Source organism: Prionailurus bengalensis, chromosome E4 (genome assembly GCF_016509475.1).
Source record: "Prionailurus bengalensis isolate Pbe53 chromosome E4, Fcat_Pben_1.1_paternal_pri, whole genome shotgun sequence".
NCBI classification, from domain to species: Eukaryota; Metazoa; Chordata; class Mammalia; order Carnivora; family Felidae; genus Prionailurus; species Prionailurus bengalensis.
Window position 1 is genome coordinate 19,951,570 of NC_057360.1, and position 22,827 is coordinate 19,974,396.

The 22,827-nt window shown below is 39.3% G+C and overlaps 1 protein-coding gene across 9 annotated transcripts in view; it reads left to right on the plus strand.

Annotated features, from left to right (window-relative positions):
* RASAL2 (RAS protein activator like 2) overlaps window positions 1-22,827 on the plus strand; it is a 362,955-nt gene that overhangs the window by 319,502 nt on the left and 20,626 nt on the right. For 7 of the 9 annotated variants that reach the window (XM_043567728.1, XM_043567733.1, XM_043567730.1 and 4 more), the window contains 6 exons: window positions 1,727-1,871; window positions 9,717-9,861; window positions 10,530-10,766; window positions 12,411-12,612; window positions 14,733-14,932; window positions 15,979-16,840. In XM_043567728.1, the coding sequence (XP_043423663.1) occupies window positions 1,727-1,871; window positions 9,717-9,861; window positions 10,530-10,766; window positions 12,411-12,612; window positions 14,733-14,932; window positions 15,979-16,840 (1,791 nt within the window). The remainder of the gene's footprint in view (window positions 1-1,726; window positions 1,872-9,716; window positions 9,862-10,529; window positions 10,767-12,410; window positions 12,613-14,732; window positions 14,933-15,978; window positions 16,841-22,827) is intronic. The other 2 variants (XM_043567732.1, XM_043567731.1) reach the window with 1 other exon arrangement.

A 22,827-nucleotide genomic window follows, 5' to 3' on the forward strand; every position in this document is an offset into this window, starting at 1 on the left:
CAAATAGCTTACAGGTTTGGGGTCAGGTGTCATTGAAATTTTGAGTCTCATCTTTGAAATTGTACGGATTTGTTCATTCTGCTCTTCTATTACTTGAGGTTCAAGGATATGTATGTAGGATATTTTTCAACAACCTTATTGAGATACAGTTTACATATAATACACCCATTTTAAGTGGAAAATACAATGAGTTTTGCATATAATGTACCCCGGGAAACCACAACAATCAAGATAAAGAAAGTTACCTTCACCCCGATAACTTTCCACCTGTTCCTTAGTATATGAGTTTTAATAGTGACCCCTCACTTTGTTGAGCTTCCCCAGAGTAAATCCCATTAATGTTCAAAATACTTAAATTTAAAATAAAAGTAAGTCAGCATATTTCCTTTGTTTTTGGTTTTGGAGACTTTGAAATATACAATGGATATATTACATCCATTGTATGTATATATACATATATATCACAAATACATGATGTTGTTACATTTAAACTGAACAACAGTAAACATTGAATTTTACATCAAGTTAATTTTTTTTGAGATTATTTACTTATTTTGAGAGAGAGGGAGGGGCAGAGACAGAAGAAGAGAGAGAATCCCAAGCAGCCTCTGTGCTATCAGCCCAGAACCTGACATGGGGCTCGATCTCACAAACTGTGAGCTCATGACCTGAGATGAAATCAAGAGTCAGATGCTTAATGGACTGAGCCACTCAGGTGCCCCCATCAAGTTAATTTTTAGGACTGTTGGGAAAAGGAGCAGTTATTTCTTAAGGGCTTTATTTCTCTTTATGCCTTTTTCCTGGATGGATGGATGGATGGATGGATGGACGGAAGGATGGATGGATGGAGGTAGGTAGGTAGGTAGGTAGGTAGGTAGGTAGGTAGGTAATCAGCCTAGAAAATGAGTTGAAGTGCTAAGTTTAAGAAATTCCATGTTGACACTGTGGACCAATTTGTAACTATTATATATTGAACACCTAATATGTACCAGAAACTATTAAATGCTGAAAATCTAGAGATGACTAAAAATACACACTGTCTTTGGCCTCATGGGGTTTATAGTCTTCTGGGGAAAACAGATAATAATTGAGTACTTACAGAAATAAATGTGTGATTACAGTCAGAAGTACAGAGAAAAAAAAAAAAGACATAGGCACTACAAGAATGGGGAATACGGGACCTGACTGATGCTGGTCAGAGAAGGCTTCATTGAGGAAATTATGTACACACTAGGATCCAAAGGATTTGAGGAATTACCTCCATGCCCCTGGGGGCAGGAACAAGGGTGGGAGTGAAGCAGAACTGAGAACAGCATTTCTAGAAGCTTTGTGGTAAATAGCATCTTGTGTTAAAAAGGTCTTGATATATTCAAGGGCCTAAAAAAAAAAAAAAAAAAAAAGCCCATTGAAACTGGGACAGAATGCAGAGAATGGTATATGAGGAGGTTGGGAAGGTAGACAGAAGCCAGAAAATGTAGAGACTCGTAGGCCACATGCAAAAGTATGGTCTTTACCTAAAGTGTAATGGAAAACCTTTGAAGGAACTTTAAACTTAGAGCTGGTGGTACCTAAGCTTTTATCCTGGCTAACTTTTTTTCTTACAAATGAATCAGGCACCTTTAGTGTTAAAGCAGCATTTCCAGGATGTCTTATTATTTCATCGGTTTCTTCTAACATATATTATTTATTCGGTTGCTTTGTGCCTGACTGAACATTATTCCACCAGGATTTTCTGACCGACTTGGTGATGTCTGAGGTGGATCGCTGTGGAGAGCATGATGTCTTGATCTTCAGAGAGAACACCATTGCCACCAAATCCATTGAGGAATACCTCAAGTTGGTGGGACAACAGTATCTTCATGACGCATTGGGTATGGAGAAGCAAAACATTGCTTTCTTTGCCTTTCAATTTTGTTTTTTCACCCTCATAGGACAAACAGATTGAACTCAAATTCAGCAGGTTACTAAATCCTAGCTGACTAGAGTGTTAAAGTTTGAGTTTCAGCTGTAAGCCTTTGCACTACTCACCAGTAGTACTGGTTTATTGCACGTTGGTTTATTACAATAAATGTACAGAAAGAGAAAGCCCATCAGTATATGCTGCTACTCCCAGGCGCTCAAGTTCCTGATGCTGAGATACACACTATGAGTAATGTCACTACTAGATCTGGGGGCGCCCGTTTCCCCCAAAGTGCTGGTTATTTACATTATGATATAAATAGGTTATGTAATTCTTGAAAGTGTTAACATTTGTTATCATGCATTGAAAGTGAAAAAACTCTTACCAGTTCCCACAGCTCCCAAGTTTTGCCTTCAAGATCTCCAGAATTTTTAACAATTACTAAATTTTGCCCAGTCAGTAGTTCTTGCTGACTAGGCTACTCACCTAGAATTCCAGATCTGGTCTTGAAATTCACGCAGTTAACCTCTAGAGTAAGGCACTGGGCTGGGTGATATACATCATGATAAGGCAGATGTGAGTTTCTTGAAGAACAATTTCTTTTATCTCCATATCTCCAGTACTTCCCACAGAATGTAGAGCAGTACCATCGTACGGAAACATAATGTGAGTTGTATGTAATTTAAATTTCTTAGTGGTCACAGTGTTTTTAAAAGGGTAAGGAGAAACAGGCAAAATTAATTTTATTGATATTATAGTTAACCCATTATATCCAAATACTATTTAGCAAGCTATCAAAATAAAAGTTATTAGTGAGGTAGTTTACTTTTTTTTCATACTAGTTCTTCAAACTTTAGTGTGTATTTTGCATTTATTACACATTCCAGTTTGCACTAGCCACATTTCAAGTGCTCAGTAGTCACATGTGATTATGAAGGTTAGACAGTTATGTTGAATGAATGGATAGATTTTTGCCCTCAAGGATTTTATAAGATAGGGAGATAAGAAAGATAAGGATATCCCTGTAGCCAAAGAGAGAGAGAGAGTGCGAGAGATCCTGTGCTTTTTCAAAGTATTAAAGAAATTATTGTAGCTGATGGGATTATGGAATTTCCCATGTAAGATACATAAACAATGTGTGTGTAGCTTGAAAGGCAGAAAGGTTAAATAAAAACAGATATTGGACAAGGGAAGTGGTAGGGATTGGCATAGGGAAAGAACCATACTGATAAAAAGGCATAGCAGTGTGAGAGAGCCAGGCACGTATGAAATAAAACCAATTAGCTAAAAAATGAAATGAAAAAGACAAGTCAACAACAACAAAGAAGAAAAACATTTAGAACCAAATTGTTGAGAGCGTTGAATGCCAAGCTGAGGGGTTTAGATTTTAACAGTAATCACTGGTGAGCCACTGCAGGTTTTGAGCAGGCAGTTTTCAATAGAATCAGTTTAACAAAGTGATTAAAATGGGTTGGTGAAGAAAGCAACTGAAAACAGAGACCAGTGAAGAAGCCATTGTAAGAAGGAGGGTAAGAAACCAAGAGCCTCTGATTGATGTGATCACCAAGAGTAAGAGGTAAGGTGGATTTGAGAAATATTCAAGAAGTTGAGCTGATGGGACCTGGCAACTTCAATTTGTGAGAATATGCCAGGGTTGGGGGTGGAGACCAGTTATTACAATGAATATTGGGCCTTGGTTACGAGAAGGATGATGAGGTTCTCAACAGAGGTAAAGAACACAGAAGTAGTAGGCTTGAAAGATGGAAAATGATATTTCCACTTCATGGGTATTCAATTTGAAGTTCTAATAGGAAATCCCAGGGGTTCTAGGTAAGAAATCTCAAGACATTTGCCTAGGTGTCTCCTGGAAATTTAGGACCGAGTTACCCATGTGGAGGGATAAATGAAGCTACAAGATTACAAGAGCAGAAAGAGACTGGGCCAGAGACAGGTCTTACAGTGCACCTACGCTTGTGATATAGATGGAAGGAAGAGGAGGAATCAGGAAAGTGATCACAAAGAAAAAGCATGCGTGCGCACATGCACACAAAGCAGGAAAACCAGGAAAATCCTGAGTCCTAGACACCAAAAGAAATGAAAGCAGCAACATCCTCAAGAGATTGAGGAAGGTAGAGGTTAAGAAAGAAAAAATGGCTATTGCATTCGGTAACTTCACTAGTGGTGGCTGGGACTGCCATCAGGAGGACAGGAACTGGGTTGTACAGGGTAAATGTGAATGACTGCTCAAGAAATAGGACCACTGTGCTTACAAGAAGTAGACTCACTATAGTAGCCATTAGTTCCTACTCTGCAGAAGTAAATTATTTCTCTTCCTGCGTCCTGTCTTCGTATTCTTTTCTCTAAGTTATGTGCTTTAGTTTAAGATCTAGTGGGAATTTACAAGAATAGTGAATATGTATTTTCATTGATACAAAAGTTACAGAGATTCATAGTCTCACATAAAGAGCTTTTTACAGTCATATCAGAAAGTATATCTCATGGCTTCCTTCAGTGATTTGTATTGCCTTCTAAAAGGCAATGATGAAGCATCTCAACCATACGTAGTCTCCATTATATGGACATAGGGGTAAATTATGTGTAGACCACCTACCTCTTAAAAATCAAATATCTACATTCTGCCATTCAGTGTACTATACAGGATTTCCAAATAAATAATTTCCAAAGTGAAAAGTAGATGCAAGTACTTTGATAGGACTGTGAATAATTAGTTGATGGGCTAAATGAGACATGAAAATTCAGTGAGCATGGGAACAAATTCACATAACCCAACAAAGATCTCTTCCAAGAGCAAGGACCAGGGTAGTGAAAATAGCTGCCGCTTCCAAGCACGTAAACAAAATTAATTGGTAAGCTTCTTCAGGGCAGAGATTCTCCTGTCTTCTTCCCACTTAACTGCCCACAGTTCTAGTTAGCCTTTATATCTTAGACTCTCAATGGCTGATTTTTCTGCTATATTTTACTTTTATAACAGAAACTGCCTTTTGAAAACAACTTACAGAGTATCTGTCTTGGAGCCAGTGTAAATTCAGACTTATTTTATATGGTTTGACATAGTAATAAGTGAATTTTCAAATAGTAATCCTGAAGAACTGCAAAATTTTCAGTTACCTTATAAAGATTGAATTATTTTTGTCATACAAGACTGTACTTACTATGGCAGGAGCCTCTAATCCTTCAGTAAGTATCAAAGAAAAAGGCTTCACAGTGAAGTCTCCGTAAACCAAAAAATTAAATTAATAAGGACAGCTGAGCACTCAGAATAATTAAAGTTCAGTTATATTTCATACACTTTGGGCAAAAAAATAGATGTTCTTTCCAGACTGCCTGAAGAATTCTCAGAAAACTTAGTTAAAAGTTACCAGTCATATTATACAATATGTATTTATCTTGATTAAGGCATTATTATGTACTGCACAGACATAACTGAGGTGGCTCAGTTAGACTTGACTTAAAGCTTCCACCTGTTAACACCTTTTACCTTTCTGACTAAAATCAGATTGCACGTTGATACCCTGTGACACACAGAAATACCATCTATGAGATACAGAAAAGCCCCTGATTTCCACCCTTGGTGACAGAGGCAAATTTTATTTTAGCAATGATATGGCCATACCTACTGACTTATTTATACACAATTTGGATGCTAGATAGTAATGAGTTAATGATTTACATAGAAAATACGCCATAGAACGTTCTAGGTACAAAGTCACATTTAAACAATATAGTAAGCACCCCTTTGGCTCTGATCTTTTTCAAAGACAAGTGAGCAAATGCAAATGGATTACTGAATCTATCTCAATAATTTTTGATCAGGTAAGCAGCTTCTAGGTGCAAATCTATAAAAGGTTTGCCTTTCAGTGTGGTGTTTTCCACATTATCAGACAGGTTATAGTTTCAAAGGTGAAAATAATTCTCTCAGTTTGGGAGGACTTTAAATATATCATAATCAGGTAAAAAAATCTTTAGACAATTGATTTATATAAATTTTGTTTTAAGTTTATTTACTTTGAGAGAGACAGAGACAGCACAAGCAGGGGAGGGGCAGAGACAGAGGAGAGAGAAACCCAAGCAGGCTCCGTGATGTGAGCTTAGGGCCCGATGTGGGGCTCGAACTCATGAAATGTGAGATCATGACCTGAGCTGAAACTGAGGATCAGACGCTCAACCAACTGAGCCACCCAGGCACCCCTAGACAACTGATTTACTTCTGGGCCCTTGTATTATTTATTTGGCTCTTGGAGAGTAAAAAATAATTCTTAAAGTTTATCAATGATTCATTAATATTAGTATTGTTTCCCTAAACTAGATATAGCCTTAAAGAACTCACTAAACAGAATATTAATGGTATACATTTAGAGGTGTGCCAACTTTTATGCGGAATATTTGACATTGATGACTTAGTTTTAAATTTAGCTGCTCTTTTTTAATATAATTTATTGTCAGCTTGGCTAACATACAGTGTATATAGTGTGCTCTTGGTTTTGGGGGGAGATTCCCGTGATTCAACACTTACGTAAAACACTCAGTGCTCATCCCAACAAGTGCCCTCTTCAATGCCCATCATCCATTTTCCCCTCTCTCCCACCTCCCAACTGTCAGATTGTTCTCTGTATTTAAGAGTCTCTTATGGCTTGCCTCCCACCCTCTCTGTTTGAAACTATTTTTTTCCCCTTCCCTTCCCCCATGGTCTTCTGTTAAGTTTCTCAAGTTCCACATATGAGTGAAAACATACGATATCTGTTTTTCTCTGACTGACTTACCTCACTTAACATAATACTCTCCAGTTCCATCCATGTTGCTGCAAATGGCAGGATTTCATTCTTTCTCATTGCCAAGTAGTATTCCATTGTACATCTAAACCACGTCATCTTTATCCTTTCATCAGCTGATGGACATTTAGGCTCTTTCCAGAATTTGGCTACTGTTGAAAGCACTGCTGTAAACATTGGGGTACATATGCCCCTATGCATCAGCACTCCTGTATCCTTCAGGTAAATTCCTAGCAGTGCTATTGCTGGGTCATAGGGTAGATCTATTTTCATTTTTTAAGGAACCTCCACACTTTTCCAGAGCGGCTGCACCAGTTTGCATTCCCACCAACAGTGCAAGAGGGTTCCCGTTTCTCCACATCCTCGCCAGCATCTGTTGTTGCCTGAGTTGTTAATGTTAGCCATTCTGACGGGTGTGAGGTGGTATCTCAGTGTGGTTTTGATTTGTATTTCCCTGATGATAAGTGATGTTGGGCATCTTTTCATGTGTCTGTTGGCCATCTAGATGTTTTCTTTAGAAAAGTGTCTATTCGTGTCTTCTGCCCATTTCTTCACTGGATTATTTGTTTTTCGGGTGTTGAGTTTGGTAAATTCTTTATAGATTTTGGATATTAACCCTTTATCCGATATGTCATTTGCAAATATCTTTTCCCATTCCATCGGTTGCCTTTTAGTTTTGTTGATTGTTTCCTTTGCAGTGCAGAAGCTTTTTATCTTGATGAGGTCCCAGTAGTTCATTTTTGCTTTTATTTCCCTTGCCTTTGGAAACGTGTCAAGCAAGAAATTGCTGCAGCTGAGGTCAAAGTGGTTGTTGCCTGTTTTCTCCTCTAGTGTTTTGATGGTTTCCTGTCTCACATTTAGCTCTTTCGTCCATTTTGAGTTTATTTTTGTGTATGGTGTAAGAAAGTGGTCTAGTTTCATTCTTCTGCATGTTGCTATCCAGTTCTCCCAGCACCATTTGCTAATGACTGTCTTTTCCCCATTCGATACTCTTTCCTGTTTTGTCAAAAATTAGTTGGCCACCCATTTGTGGGTCCAATTCTGGGTTCTCTATTCCATTGGTCTATGTGTCTGTTTTTGTGCCAATACCATACTGTCTGGATGATTACAGCTTTGTAGTAGAGTAAATTTAGGTGTTCTTTAAATGACGTAAATTGTGTGGAAGCACATGGTATAGGGGACATTGAGAACATGTCACATACAAATCTTGTGAGAATTTATAAATATTTTTGGGTGTTTTCACTTTATGAAAAATTATTTTTAAATTGCATGTCTAGAGCCCCTACTAAGTGCCTTGCACCATATTGGATACTTTTCTATTCATGCATTATTTCTGATCCTTGCCACAGATCTGTAAGGGTGGGAGTTATTGATGCCATTTTATTAATAAGGCAGCTGAAACTCAGACTTTTAGTTAAATAACTTCTCAAGGCTCCCCAGTAATTAAGTGATTTGACCTTAGGTCTGTCTGATTCCAAAGTCTTTACTTTTTCCATCTACTAATTTCCTATTCTCCAAACATTTTCTTCCAAATAATCATTTCCCATCCTCTATTATAGCTACTTTTTAAATCTTCACTTGCCTCACTACTTACCCTTTTGATAGAAAATACTCCTCCTGATGCTACTGCTAATTAATTTTGCAGAAGTTTTTGTTCATGTCCATGAAATCTATTATAACTAGCCTGAACTTTGAATGATATGAGCAGATTTGAAAGGATCTTTGCAAGATCTACTCCTTTGTCCTAAAGACCTGTAAAAACCCAAGAATAAGGGTGTCTGGGTGGCTCAGTCGGTTGAGTGTCAGACTTTGGCTCTGGTCATGATCTTGCAGTTCATGAGTTTGAGCCCCACATCGGGCTCACTGCTGTCAGTGCCAGGCCCTCTTCGGATCCTCTGTCTCCCTCTCCTTTTGCCTCTCCCCTGCTCACACTCTTTCTCTCTCGAAAATAAACAAACATTAAAAAAAACAAGAATACATGCTATCATTTCTGATAAATATTTATTGAACATCTGCAATGCTTTGAGAGCTATTTGGTAGGCTGGAGATTCAAACATGAATAGAAGCTGGACCTGACCTCCAAGGGTATTCATCCTAGAGGTGTGAACATGAGACAGACATGTGAACAAAGAGCACAAAACATTGTGAAACACAGAACACTAGAACATACACAAGGTATGGTGTATAGTGGAGGATAAACAAGTAAGGAAAGGATTTGTTCGTTCAGGGAACGAACAATCTATATCCTATAGAGGATGGGATATATAAACAGTGCTTCTAAGCTTCTATGAAGAAATGTCTGCTACATTTTTTCTACTACGTTGAATGACTATCCCCTTTACAAGAGGTAAGCCTAGAGGCCCTTACTCAGATCTGTGTTTGACATCAACCAGCATTAGCACTAACACCTTAGGTGGGTATTCAGTCAAGCGTGGGTTCTTTTTTCTTCTAAAATAATAACAACATTATTCATCCTGGTAGAGCAGCCTTATAACAAATAACGAGTTCCTGCTAATTAAATATATTTGTGGAGCACTTGGGTGGCTCAGTCAGACGTTAAGCCTCTGACTTCGGCTCAGGTCACGATCTCGCAGTCCGTGAGTTCGAGCCCCGCGTCAGCCTCTGTGCTGACATCAGAGCCTGGATCCTGCTTCAGATTCTGTGTCTCCCTCTCTCTCTGCCCCCCCCCCCACCTCAAAAATAAAGAATTTGTGGTTTCAGGTAAAAGATTTAAAGCTGTATCATTGTTGAAAGTATGATCATTATTATTATTTTTATAAATACCACGATGGTGAGGTTAGCGATTGCAGTTTTTCTGCTTCCAAGATGAGGAAGATAAACCTCATATATGGGAGGTGGTAACCCTTGGGGGTCTAAAGCAGCAACAATCCTTCATGCCCTCCATGTCAGGTCTCAGAAAGAAATTCCCGTTATACATTTTAGGACAGAAATCCTAAATCCTTTTATTCTGTTCAGGAAGACGCTGTTCATAGTTACACTACCTGTCACCTTCTCTCTTCAAACAGGGGAGTTCATCAAAGCTCTGTACGAGTCAGATGAGAACTGTGAGGTGGAGCCCAGCAGGTGTTCCTCTAGTGAACTGATAGAGCATCAGAGCAACCTGAAAATGTGCTGTGAGCTGGCTTTCTGCAAGATCATCAACTCGTACTGGTGAGCAGGTGTCAGTGCCTCAGCCTCTGCTCGTGGAACTTCAGTTTTTCCATGTAAAAGTCATCACAGTGTCAACTGTGGTATCTCCCACCCAGAGAAAGGGCTTAGGGGGAAGATGGAAAGTTTCCCTAATATAGTCGCCTCTGAAGTCCAAACCTCCACTGTAAGCAGAAGCACCTGTGAACTATCTACATAAATATAATATTTCCCCAGAATAGGAGCACCACGTCCTCTAATTCCCAAAGTATTTCAATGCCTTTCTGAAGTGTTTACCAGTGTTAGACAGTTGTGTTAATGATTTTTGATCATCGCTCCAACCCCTGCAATTGGTAAGATTTTGGAAGTTTTGAAGAACGCTCTTTAGAGAGATTATGGTAAGCTCTATTAAACCAGATGGTTCAGTCAGGAGCCTCATGCCATTTTCCTACGTTGCAAAACTAAATTTACACTAATCCCTGAGTTTTATGGCTGTGGGTTTCCAGTCTCCATCTGGGCTTCCGTGAATTTTCCACCAACTCGAAGCCATGAATCGGGAAGAATTCTCTCCACTAGGCTCTCCTCTTAGCCTGGCTCTAGAGCAGGTGTGTTGGGCCAGATGGGATCACTTGTGTCTTCTTGGGTTATGGTACTTTTGTATTTAGAGGTTTTGATCTTTTTTCCTTCCCCAGTGTTTTCCCTCGTGAGTTGAAAGAAGTGTTTGCGTCATGGAAGCAGCAGTGCCTGAACCGTGGCAAGCAGGACATCAGCGAGCGGCTCATCAGTGCCTCGTTATTTCTGCGTTTTCTGTGCCCAGCCATTATGTCTCCCAGTCTTTTCAACCTGATGCAGGAGTATCCTGATGACCGCACGTCTCGGACTCTGACTCTAATTGCCAAGGTCATTCAGAACCTGGCTAACTTTGCCAAGTAGGTGTCACTGCTAGAAGCACTTTTAAAAACATTGTTTAAAAAAAATACGTGACACCTAAAATTTGGATGGGGGTGGGGAGCCTCATCACTCGTATTACAAGATTTTCGTTATAGTGGTATTCAACATAGAAGAAAGAAGAAACAGCTTAATATTCACTTTACAGAGGAATGGTTCAGTAACCTATGGTACATGCATTCAGTAGAATATTTGCAGCCACCACGGTGTTCACCAAAAATGTCCAATAATATGGAAAATGATGCAGATACAATTATACTATATGGAAAGTGCTATTCAAAACTTTAGCAAAAAAGAAAAAGGATACTAGAAGATACATATGCTGTTATTCCAGAAATATGTTAATACAAAAACTAAAGTATAAAACGTTAGGAGAAACCATCTGACAAACTCAGTGGTTACATTATCTAAGACAATTGGCCTGGCCCCTTCAAAGAAAAAAGTCAATGTCATGAAAAATTGAAAAGATCGAGAGGGACTATTCTAGATTTTAAAAGACTGCAATGCTTGAATCTTAACTGGATCTGAACTGGGAAAAAAAAAAAATCTATAAGTCATTTTGGGGACAATTAAATGTGGACTATATATAAGATGATTTAAAAGTTTTAGCGTGATAATTGCATTGGTTTATGTAAGAGATGTTCCTTATTCTGAAGAAATGAGTGCTAATGTATTTAGAGTTTATGTCTGCAACTTAGTTTAAAATGGTTCAGCAAAAAAAAAAAAAAAAAAAAAAAAAAGTATGTAGAGAGAAAGTGAAAGCAAACTTGGCAAAATGTTAGCAGTGGGTTAATGTAGAGGAATGGCATATGGTTGTTTGTTGTATATTCTTTCAACTTTTATATAGGTTTAAAATTTTTTAAAAAGGGAGTTAGAAAACCACTGGGGAGGAAATGCACTCACATGTAAACAGCAGCTATGTTTGGGTGGTAGAGTGTGTCCACTCACACTCTTTTCTTGCCACTTGTCATTGTTTCCAAAAAAGACAAGATTCTCTATTAGCAGCGTATTGAAGGAAGAAAGTGGAACTTCAATGAGACAGATTGTTTTCTAGTGTAAATATTGGCTTTTTGGAAGTGTACTATTTTAACTTTGTGTACCCTATATTTACAGCAGCACAGAAATAGACATATTTACCCATATTTGAGCTAATTCTGCTAAAAATTACTTCTAGCTTATTTTGAAAGAAATTTTCTGGGCTGAAGATACCTAGAATTTAGATGGGCAAAGAAGAGAGGTTCTTCTCTAGCAAAAATAAATAGCATGCAGTGCACACAGGCTTGGAGAAGCGGCATATATTCAGGAGACTCTGAAGAAGCTAGCAATATTGAAGGTTTGTACCGAGGAGCATGTGGTAGGCAAACGAAGGTTATTTACAGAGAGCTCTAGATACCAGAAAAAAGAGAGTTAGCTTTCGCCAACAGAGACTAGAAGGCTATGCAAAGTATTTGATTGTTACATCAGTATTAGGAAAGTATGTTTTAGCATTTATCACTTAGCAGATTATAAATTAGTCACTTACCTCCCCAAAATAAAAATAAAAAATGTAAAGCTCAGTGTAAAGTCAACTCAGACATCTCTTTTCCTGAATATGTCCTTTCTCATTTTCTCTCCCTCTACTTCAGATTTGGTAACAAAGAAGAATACATGGCATTCATGAATGATTTTTTAGAACATGAATGGGGTGGAATGAAGCGCTTTCTTTTGGAGATCTCTAATCCGGACACCATCTCGAACACGCCAGGCTTTGATGGTTACATTGATCTGGGCCGAGAGCTTTCAGTTTTGCATTCCTTACTGTGGGAAGTAGTTTCCCAACTTGATAAGGTAAAGTAGGCTGGAAGCATAATGGGAGATGGGAGATAGAGAATGTTAATGTACCTGGATTCTGGAAAGTATCCACAGAGTGACAGCCTTCACGCTTCCTGCTGGTCGAAAACGACCTTTTGTGCTAGAAGTTTGGGAGTAAATAGCTATCAATTCTGCATCAAATACGTGCCCTCCAAACCAGGAACTTCTAGAAAGCCATGAGATTATTCACATATATTTTTCAGAAATTAGCTGAATTAATGGAGTATATATTTCTATAAATACATACATATATGTATATAACATTATATATAGCATGTCTAAAACCTTGCCTGGAAACTAACATCAAATATTGCCATACGCAGGTTTATTCATGTATAAGCAGGATGAGATAAAACCTCATAATAATCCTAACAAAAGTGTGGACTTGGAAAAATATTGAGACTATTATGTTTAAGTGGTTTAACTCATGTGATTTTTTTTTTTTTTTATTCTGCAAGTCAGAGGGTTCAATGTAACTATTAGTACTACAGAGTTGCATGGGATCTGAAAATCCCGATGTTTTCTTTCTCTACAGATGTGAATTTTAAAAACAGAAAATACTATTTTTAATCATTTATTTTCTGAGTATAAGCTAAGAATCTTGTTATATACCATATTAGTAACTAAATACATACGATGCCAATCATTTGTTTCCTTCTGGAATTTTTCAAAGAGGAATCAAATTTATAATGGAAAGTAGTCTTAGACTCTGGCTAGGTTTATCACAATAATTATTTATTGATGTTTTTGTTTGCTACAGGTACTTCATAAATAGGTGTGGTGGTATGTTAGAATAACTTCAAAAGCAAAGTTATTTTTTTGTGATAAGAATGTATTTGTTTTCCTCCACTTTCCTATTATCCTTAAAAACGTTGTACCGATAAAATGGGGGAGGGGAGTAAAACCTATTAATAAAGACCACTTTCCTGAGGCAATGTAAATGGTAGGGTGTCCTACCATTTGTAAAATAGTAAACTCTTATTCTTGAGGGCCCCTTCTTCACTTGTAGGAGTACTAGCTAGATTTTGAGTTGCAGCTATGCTGAGGTAAATTCCTTGAATACAAATCATGGCTCAAGAAAGTTGAGCAGGTAAAGGCTATTCTTGAGGTGGCGTTTGAGTGCCCATTCTACCCATTGGAGCAGAGTTGAAGAGACTTGGTTGTTGAGAAGACAAAGGAGACCCAGAGGCAGTCTTGTAGAACTGCCCTAGAGTTGAAGGGTCCCAAAGGACTCCATAAGAATAAGAACTCCCCCAAAGAAAAAAATGATTGAGATGGATAAATCCAATACTAAGAAGCTACTCTTTGTTGAATAACTGCATCGGTGGGATGCGGATACAGTAATCTTGTGAAATAGGCCTGGTTGATTTGGGGCTGAGGTCCTTTCAACAGGCTTTGCTATGTAAACATGCTTTGTCCTTTTTAATCTGTGTTTAGTCCTGGGAACCAGGGGTAAATCTAGACACATCTCACAGAGTTTACCTGCTTTTGCTGTTTAAAAAAAGATTGTCTTGCTGATGCAAACCCAGTTGACAATAGGTCAGAGTTCCCTAAAGGAAATGGGATAGTAGATGGCAGTATATCATCTGTGTTCCCTGAAGTGCTCCAGACCCCTGAATGCAACACCTTCCTGTATGTTGGCATGCATTTCTTTTCTCACATGATGCCTTTTCTTTGGAAGTTTCATCACACTAGCCGATCCTCTGGTCTCGAAGTCCTTTGGTTAGAAGGTGTTTGGTTCTTCCCCTACCCTCCCCCACCTTGATCTACTAGCCTTCCAAAGATTTAGTTTGCTTTGCATGCCTATTTTAGTTGGAATGGCAATAGTTTGGTTGTTTTGAGCATGTCTTTTAATTTTTATTTGCATAATCCTAATTTCTATTTCCTTTCTTTCCTCGATGTCTGCTGCACCTTGTTTCGCCTCCTCCATTCATCTCGACGCCATGGTTCTGCTGCTCCATAACAATGCATTATGAACCTGCCACTCCCATATGCAAACACCTACCCTTCCCTCCAACCTACACCCCTCCATCAATGGGCATCGTTGTCCCAAAAACAATCCTTGGTGGATGTCGCAATGCTTATTATCCAATTAGGGTGAAAATTCCTTCCTACAGGCGACCGTGGCAAAATTGGGACCTCTCCCTCGAGTTCTTGCTGATATTACCAAGTCTCTGACTAATCCTACACCAATACAACAGCAACTAAGACGCTTCACTGAGCATAACTCCAGTCCAAATGTCAGTGGAAGCCTCTCCTCTGGGCTGCAGAAAATATTCGAAGACCCCACTGACAGGTATGAAACAGAGAATTTAAATAAACTGTTGTCTCAGAGAGAGGTGATGTTTAGAGACTTGGCAGAAATCTATTTATTTGTTGAATTTATAACTTGAAAGTCATGATCAGTTGGAAAAAACATCTGATCTGAGATAAATCCAATTGTTTGTCCTAATAATACACAGGATCTAGGATTCTTATTTTCTTTTTTTTTTTTTTTTTTTTTTTTTTTTTTACTTTTTTTTTTTTTTTTCAACCTTTATTTATTTTTGGGACAGAGAGAGACAGAGCATGAATGGGGGAGGGGCAGAGAGAGAGGGAGACACAGAATCGGAAACAGGCTCCAGGCTCTGAGCCATCAGCCCAGAGCCCGACGCGGGGCTTGAACTCACGGACCGCGAGATCGTGACCTGGCTGAAGTCGGACGCTTAACCGACTGCGCCACCCAGGCGCCCCAAGGATTCTTATTTTCTACAGTGATACTGTAGAGTTATAATATGTTCAGCAAACATTGTTTAAAAATCTAGGTCCGGCTTAATGGAAGATTAAGGGCTTTGAAATTTCTATTTCCATATATTGTAGCACTCAAAACTCTGGAGAACCTCCGTTAAAATCACTTTATGGCTGGCGGTGTCAGGCGGATAGGCAGATACAACGTTGATGCTCACACTGACCCTCTTTCCTGGATTGGCAAGACTTGGGCCTTTAGCAGTGACCCTTTGGTTGTACCTCAGCCCTGCTTCCTCCTCTTGAAGGTTTAGACAGAAGCAATTAACTGTGAATCAGAATATTTGGGAGGGTTTAAAGCCTAACTAGGATATGACTAGAATTCTAGCAGAAACTGAAGACAATGATGAGGAGGTAAGCACAGCGTTATTCCCCACCTTTGGAGAGAAACTAAAAATGTTGGATTTTAAAGAATTGTAACGATGAAATCTGGGTTTAGAAACCAATGTAAGTATCCACATTGGGACTGTGAGCCTTTGGAATGTTCATATGCCTGGGTTGAAAAAACTGTTTTGAATTTGCCCCAGGAGTAATTAAGGGTCCTCTCCTTTTCCACAGTGATTTGCATAAACTAAAATCTCCAAGCCAGGACAACACTGATAGCTACTTCAGAGGGAAAACATTACTGCTGGTGCAGCAAGCGTCCTCCCAGAGCATGACTTACTCTGAAAAGGATGAGAAGGAAAGTAGCCTTCCTAACGGTCGGAGCATCTCCCTCATGGACCTTCAGGACACTCACGCTGCTCAAGTGGAGCATGCACCTGTCATGCTCGATGTGCCTATGCGCTTAACTGGAAGCCAGCTTTCCATAACCCAGGTGGCCAGCATCAAACAACTGCGGGAAACCCAGAGCACTCCCCAGAGCGCACCCCAAGTGCGAAGGCCCCTGCACCCGGCCTTGAACCAGCCAGGCAGCCTCCAGCCCTTGTCATTCCAGAACCCTGTCTATCACCTCAATAACCCAATTCCGGCAATGCCAAAGGCCTCTGTGGATTCCAGTTTGGAGAACCTAAGCACTGCCAGTTCCAGAAGCCAAAGTAACAGTGAGGATTTCAAACTCAGCGGGCCCAGCAATAGCAGCATGGAAGATTTCACCAAACGCAGCACCCAGAGCGAGGATTTCTCCAGGCGGCATACTGTGCCAGACAGACACATACCTCTTGCTCTGCCACGGCAGAATAGTACCGGGCAGGCCCAGATCCGGAAAATGGACCAGGCTGGGTTAGGTGCCCGAGCCAAAGCCCCGCCATCCCTGCCACATAGTGCTTCCTTACGTAGCACGGGGAGCATGTCGGTGGCCTCTGCAGCCCTCATGGCCGAACCTGTGCAGAATGGGAGCCGGTCCCGGCAGCAGTCTTCCTCCTCCAGAGAGAGCCCTGTTCCCAAAGTGAGAGCGATCCAGAGACAACAAACACAGCAGGTAGGGGGGAGAGCTGGAGGGGTGTGGCTTCCACTTATCCAACTGCTTCCCTGGTTCTTTGTATATAAATCATTAGGAAATCCAATTTCTCGCAACATTTCCACTTAAAAATATGTTCTGCAACTTTTTTTTAGTGCTTGTTTATTTATCTTGAAAGAGAATGTGTGTGTGTGTGTGTGTGTGTGTGTGCATGCGCGCGCGCGTGCGTGCAAAAAGGACCAGAGAAGGAGAGAGAGAATCCCAAGCAGGCTCCACACTGTCAGCACAGAGCCCAGCACAGAGCTTGATCCCACCCACTTGTGAGGTCACGACCTGAGCCAAAATCAAGAGTCGGACGCTTCAATGACTGAGCCACTGAGACACCCAGACGCCTCTATTTTCTGCAGCTTTTTTTAAAGTTTATTTATGTTGAGAGAGAGAGAAGGCACACGTGGGAGATGGGCAGAGAGAGAGGGAGAGAGAGAATCCCAAGCAGGCTCTGTACCATAAGCGTGGAGCCCTGATGTGGGCTTGAAGCATGGAGCCTTGAACTCACGAACTGTGAGATCATGACCTCAGCTGGTGTCGGACCCTTAACCGACTGAGCCACCCAGGAGCCCCATTTTCTCCAACTTTTAGATGGAGAGAGGAAATGCAAGGTCTGGGAGGCTTCTGCTTAGGTGAGGCTGCAGAAAGTAGCTTGACTCATTACCCTCAGGAGACTATCAACCACACAAAGAGCTTTTCCTTCCCTTCAAGCAGCTGAGCCACTACCTATGTGTGCACTGGGAACAGATCGGTGTTGCATGAATAATTAGAACACATACACTGTGAAACCTATAGGCCAGATGAACCATAATATATTTTGGGAATCTGGACCCTTAATCCTCAATTTTTTTCCCCTACAGTTTCCAGAATAAACTTTCGCGTTCCGAGTCAAACATTTAATGTAACTGCTCTCTATTCCATCCCCCACCTCCCTCTGGAAATAATAAGTCCCCTGTGCCTTTTCCTGGAAATGACTAGAAAAATAAACAACTGAGCACCTATAAAGACAAGGTAAAGGAGAGAGGTAAAAAGATAGAAACACAGGCAGTTGACAGTGCTGTAAACATTTCCAAATCCCTTCTATTTCTATTTGCATGGGTAAGCCCAGCTAGTGTCACACCCAGTCTTAAGACTTCTGGGCTTCTTTCTTGACAAATAAAAAGTTTTCCCGAGAATTTGATCACTCGTGTCTTCCCTACCTAATACATTTTCAGGCACCAGTACATATTTTGCTTTTTGAAACAAACTAATAACCTGAGGAAATCATGTGTAGGTATATATTTAATCTTTCATCTAAAAAAGATTTTTCTCCTTTGTATTTGCTGACCTTTCTTTGAAACCTGATCATACTATATGAGTACTAGGGAGCTTTGTGATTGGAAGAGTTCTATGCCACATCCTTTTGTCAGCAAAACCACTGGTCAGAGGAGACTGCCATAAAACCCCAATGTATCTTTTTAATATATTTGCTCTTTATAGGTAGGCATTTACCAATTTGGCTGTTTCTGCCGCTACTCTGCTGTGATCAGAGCCCTTGCCCCTAGCTTGATCGTTACTGTTTAAAAAAAATAACAAAATTAGAACATTGACAGAATCCTGGGATACAGAGGTAAAGGAAGAGTTGAAAAGTACGACTAACTTAAGTTGCTTCCCGCAGCCAGCTTCCTAGGCAGAGCCCCCCGGTAGGTCCTTCTTTCCAGAGAAATAAAGTTTTCCTTAAGTCTTAAATTTTTCATTTTTATTTGGCTTATATTTCCCCAAATTTCACCAATTCATTTGATTTAATAAGCATTTTCATCTAAAGAGAAGGAAAGAAGAGTAGATACAAATGAAAATGCTTATGTGTCGCTATATCTTTCATATGTATGTCAAATTATGTCATATATATTCTCTTAATCTGTTTGTTGGAAGGCAGTCCTTCTTACCTTATTGTGGTCTTTTCCACATGTTGCTTTTATGCTAGCTTCTAGTTGAGGCCAACCACTTTCAGAGAAATGAAGTGTTTACTGAGAGGAGAAAAGAAAGATAAGGAATTTTGGAGATGGAGTGCTGGCTGGAGGCAGACATCCACGCAGGGGTCTAAGTGCAGCATGGGGGCCCTGAACATGAGAAGAATCTCAGATTGGCAGAGAGGGACAGGACAAACGGAAAGGGCCCTCCAACCTGCTTTTCAAAAGCTGGCTCGGGCCCAGCCCTGGACAGAAAAAAGGAATGCTAACCCCTTCCCCTATTTGATATAGTCCTCAGTTCTCAGGGTGTGTGACTCAGACTGATGGTTTATAAATATTTTAAATTAAATAGCCTTCTGAGTGATCATCTGGAACCAGGTATCATTTATAACACTCAGGTATAAGAAAATGTAGCACCTGTCACACAAGCAGTTAGTACAGTTTCTCTGGGTGAAGAGAAGGCTGTCTTGGGTAGATGGGAGGTAGGAAATGGATATGGTCTCCCAACAACCAACTTAAAAACGTTTTGTGCCACAGCCATGAATGAACTGGGGTATGCCTGTGTTATATTGGCACATGAGGCACAGACACCATGAAGTGGCCTCACATGGCTTTAAATATTCACCTCTGTTTATGCCTTCGCTGGAAGTGCCACCATCGTATCAGTTAAAGCATAAATCACCCTATTTTTATTGCTCAAGTTTCTGGTTTTTCTACACTCGCTCTTTCTATGCAGATGGTTTATTCTTTCAAACTTATGTTGTTATTTTCTATTCCTTATCTTTCCGTTTCTTGCTTTTCTCCTCTCCCGTGAAGCCTCTGAATTTCTACATAATCAGCGCATTTTTGGCAAATTCCTTTACATATTGTAATTGCAAATTGTGTTGGGGAATTCTTCTCTCCCAAAAACTAGAGGATTTCTTTGTGGGGATTGTTCTGTAGGCGTGTGTAATTATCAGCGGCTTTGTCCCATGCAAATTCCATCTGTATCTTAGCACAAAGGAGCGGCCATTGTTGGCAGGCTTACTAGCTTTGGTGTTCTCCATGTACGTACTGAGTAGGAAGGAAACAAAATCCTAGTGAAACAATCTACAGAGAAGAGATTTCTTTTTTTCGGGAAGCTGCCGTCAATTTTTTTTTTACCCTTCTCAGCCTCTCTTTGGCTTCCCCCCTCTCATTTCCCTGTCCATTTTGTTTTCCATGTATCGTGTACTCCCTGTATATAATAGACTGTATCTATAATGTATGTGTTCAGATATAGCGTGTTACATAACCTCAAAAATTCAAATTTGAAGAGACTTTTAAAATAGGTATCTGACAAGCCTGTTGGAATGATGCTCCAGCTTTCACATTCAGATATGTTGAACCCTCTCCTAACCAACCTCTTCAAGAACCCTCAGAGTATACTTGTTTAGTCAGCCCTTTCTTTGGTGTAGACCGCAGAAGTGCTATTCATTAGGAGAACCTGACTGAACCTGACTGGTGCAGACTTTGGAGAAGCTGAAACCAACGCATCTTATTTATATCTAGTAAATACCAGCAAGGGACAGGGAACTGGCCTGTTCATTGTCCTCAGCATAGCCAGGCTATGACTAATTATAGGCTCGGAGAAACTGCCATCTCAGGCCCTTTTGCCCTAAAGCATTGGTATTTTTCCCAGAGAAACCCTATACAGCTTTATCTCAAAGGGGAGACAGTCCTGGTAGGAAATCTGCTGCTTTTCTTCTTGTCTTTTTCATCCTTCATTTTCTTTAACGATCCGCTGTTGAAAGTCAGTGGATACAAATACTCTTCCTAAGGCTATAGCTAAGCAAAAGGGGATTTGAAGCACTTACCAACATCTTTTCCCAATCTCTTTGACTATAAACTAGAGGTAATAAATTTTGCTATCTTGGCCAGCTTGTAAAGGAGATGCAACAATCATTGAAGAAAAAGCCTTTGATGCACTTCCAAAGGATTAGAGGAAAAGACATACATACATTAGCTTTCTCTTAGTAGTACATTATACTTTAGTAATGAATTCTAAAGAGAACCAGAGTATTCATAAGTGAATAATATTTTATTGAGCATCTATTATGCAATTACATAGTCACTACCATTCAAAGAATGCTATATATAATATGGTACCCTGCCTCAAGGATTGATGATCTAATTGGGAAATACGACCAGCGCACACGAGACCAATAGAAAAAAATGTAAGAGACAGTATATAGTTTTTAAAATAAAGAAACCAAAAAACCACCTCTATTTTTGATGTGTTCAATATTACTTTTCTGTTCTTTATAATTTTTTAAATGTTTTACCATGAATACAAGGAATAGTTAATATTCTTTTCAACACTTATTGACCACCTACTGCTATGCAGAGTGCTTGGATATATTAGGAAGTGGTTGAAAATCAGAATTAACCAGTACAATAGGAATAGACCTAAATGCGCATTTCCATCATACAATCTCTTAAAATTCATTGGACATTCTTAGTCTTTCTGAAGATATGGTAGCTACCACCATCACCAGTGGAAGAGCCAAGCTCGTTTTACGACTAGTCAAAGCCTAGATTGTGCTAAGGAGTCGTTGTTTTAATACCCTTTTAGGGGCTGAGATCGCTCCTTAGTGTGTTCTGGGAATATCTTTAGTGTGCATGTATAGGCACCCAATAAATAGATAGCCCATAACAAATTACAGGGAAAGAAAGTTCATTCAAGCAACATCTTGTTAACTAGATAAAACGGAAAGCTATTGAATTAGCTGCCTTGAAGTAATAAATTCCAAACAGTAAAGTTGTTATTAGTTTTAGTACCTGCTTTATCTCAAACTGCTATTGAATAGAAAATCCTGGTTTCACAGAAAAGCAGCTTTTCTCTGCCCTGTGTGCTAAAGTGATAAGATCATGAAATTAAAAAGGCATTTGTCTCCTTTAAATATTGGCTTTCTATTAATTTTTTCAAACCCATAACTGCATTCTTTTGCCTTTCAGGCGTATATATATCAAAAAAAAAAAAACAAAACAAAACCCTAAACCTCTTGTTCTCTGCCAATGATGAAGCAGTTTATTGTGCTCTGCTTTTGAAGTCCAGTAGGGGGAGAACTACTGTGTGTGTGTGTGTGTGTGTGTGTGTGTGTGTGTGTGTGTGTGTGCATGTGTGTGTAAAGTATCTTGCCATTTACAAAATGCTTTTCCGTGCGGACTCATTTGCTTCTTATCATAATTTTTCATATGGATAATTACTACTTTCCACTATAGATGATACTCTGTCCTCTGTCCTGTAGGCCAGTATTTCTAAAGTGTGATGCTCAAAATTATTTAAGTATACAAGATGTCTGTTTAATTACTCATGTAATTAATTATTTTAACACATATTAGAAAAATATGTGGCTATCAATATTAATAAATATTTATAAATATATAACCTCAAAGTCATGATTTTACTGATATTATTGTTTAGCATAAAGACTTAGCTAACTGGAAAAGGTCTTTTTAAAAAGATAATTAATAATATATCAGTGAAATGTTATGACAAAAATAATAAAGTGATAAATGAATGAAGTATAAGAAACATAACCTACATACCAGAGTGGAGATGGAGACATGTTTACATGCTCCTTGACACAGTGGAGAAATTGATTTTAAAGGAGGAACTTCTAGCTCGAAGTCCATTAGCAACTGCCTATGTGTGCATCAGGCGTGATGCCGCTTTTTACTGATGTATATCTGTAATCTCTTTGTAAATCAGCCAAACCAGGTTCTGCTTCAAACCTTTAAGAAACACCCTCATATTACTTGTTTTGTGTATTTTGCAGTTTATCCCAACCTGTCTTTGATAACCTTTTAGTCTCTGCAGCCAGTATTTTTCATCTAGTCTTTCTAAATTGCAAAGTCATCAAAATACCCCTTCTTTGAAAATAGCTGTCGATTTAGAGTTTAACTGGATTCTATTTCAGAATGACATAAAGATAATCTTAAGGTAGATAGCCTTTTTAGAATTAAAGTAGGTTTCTATTTTGAGGACCA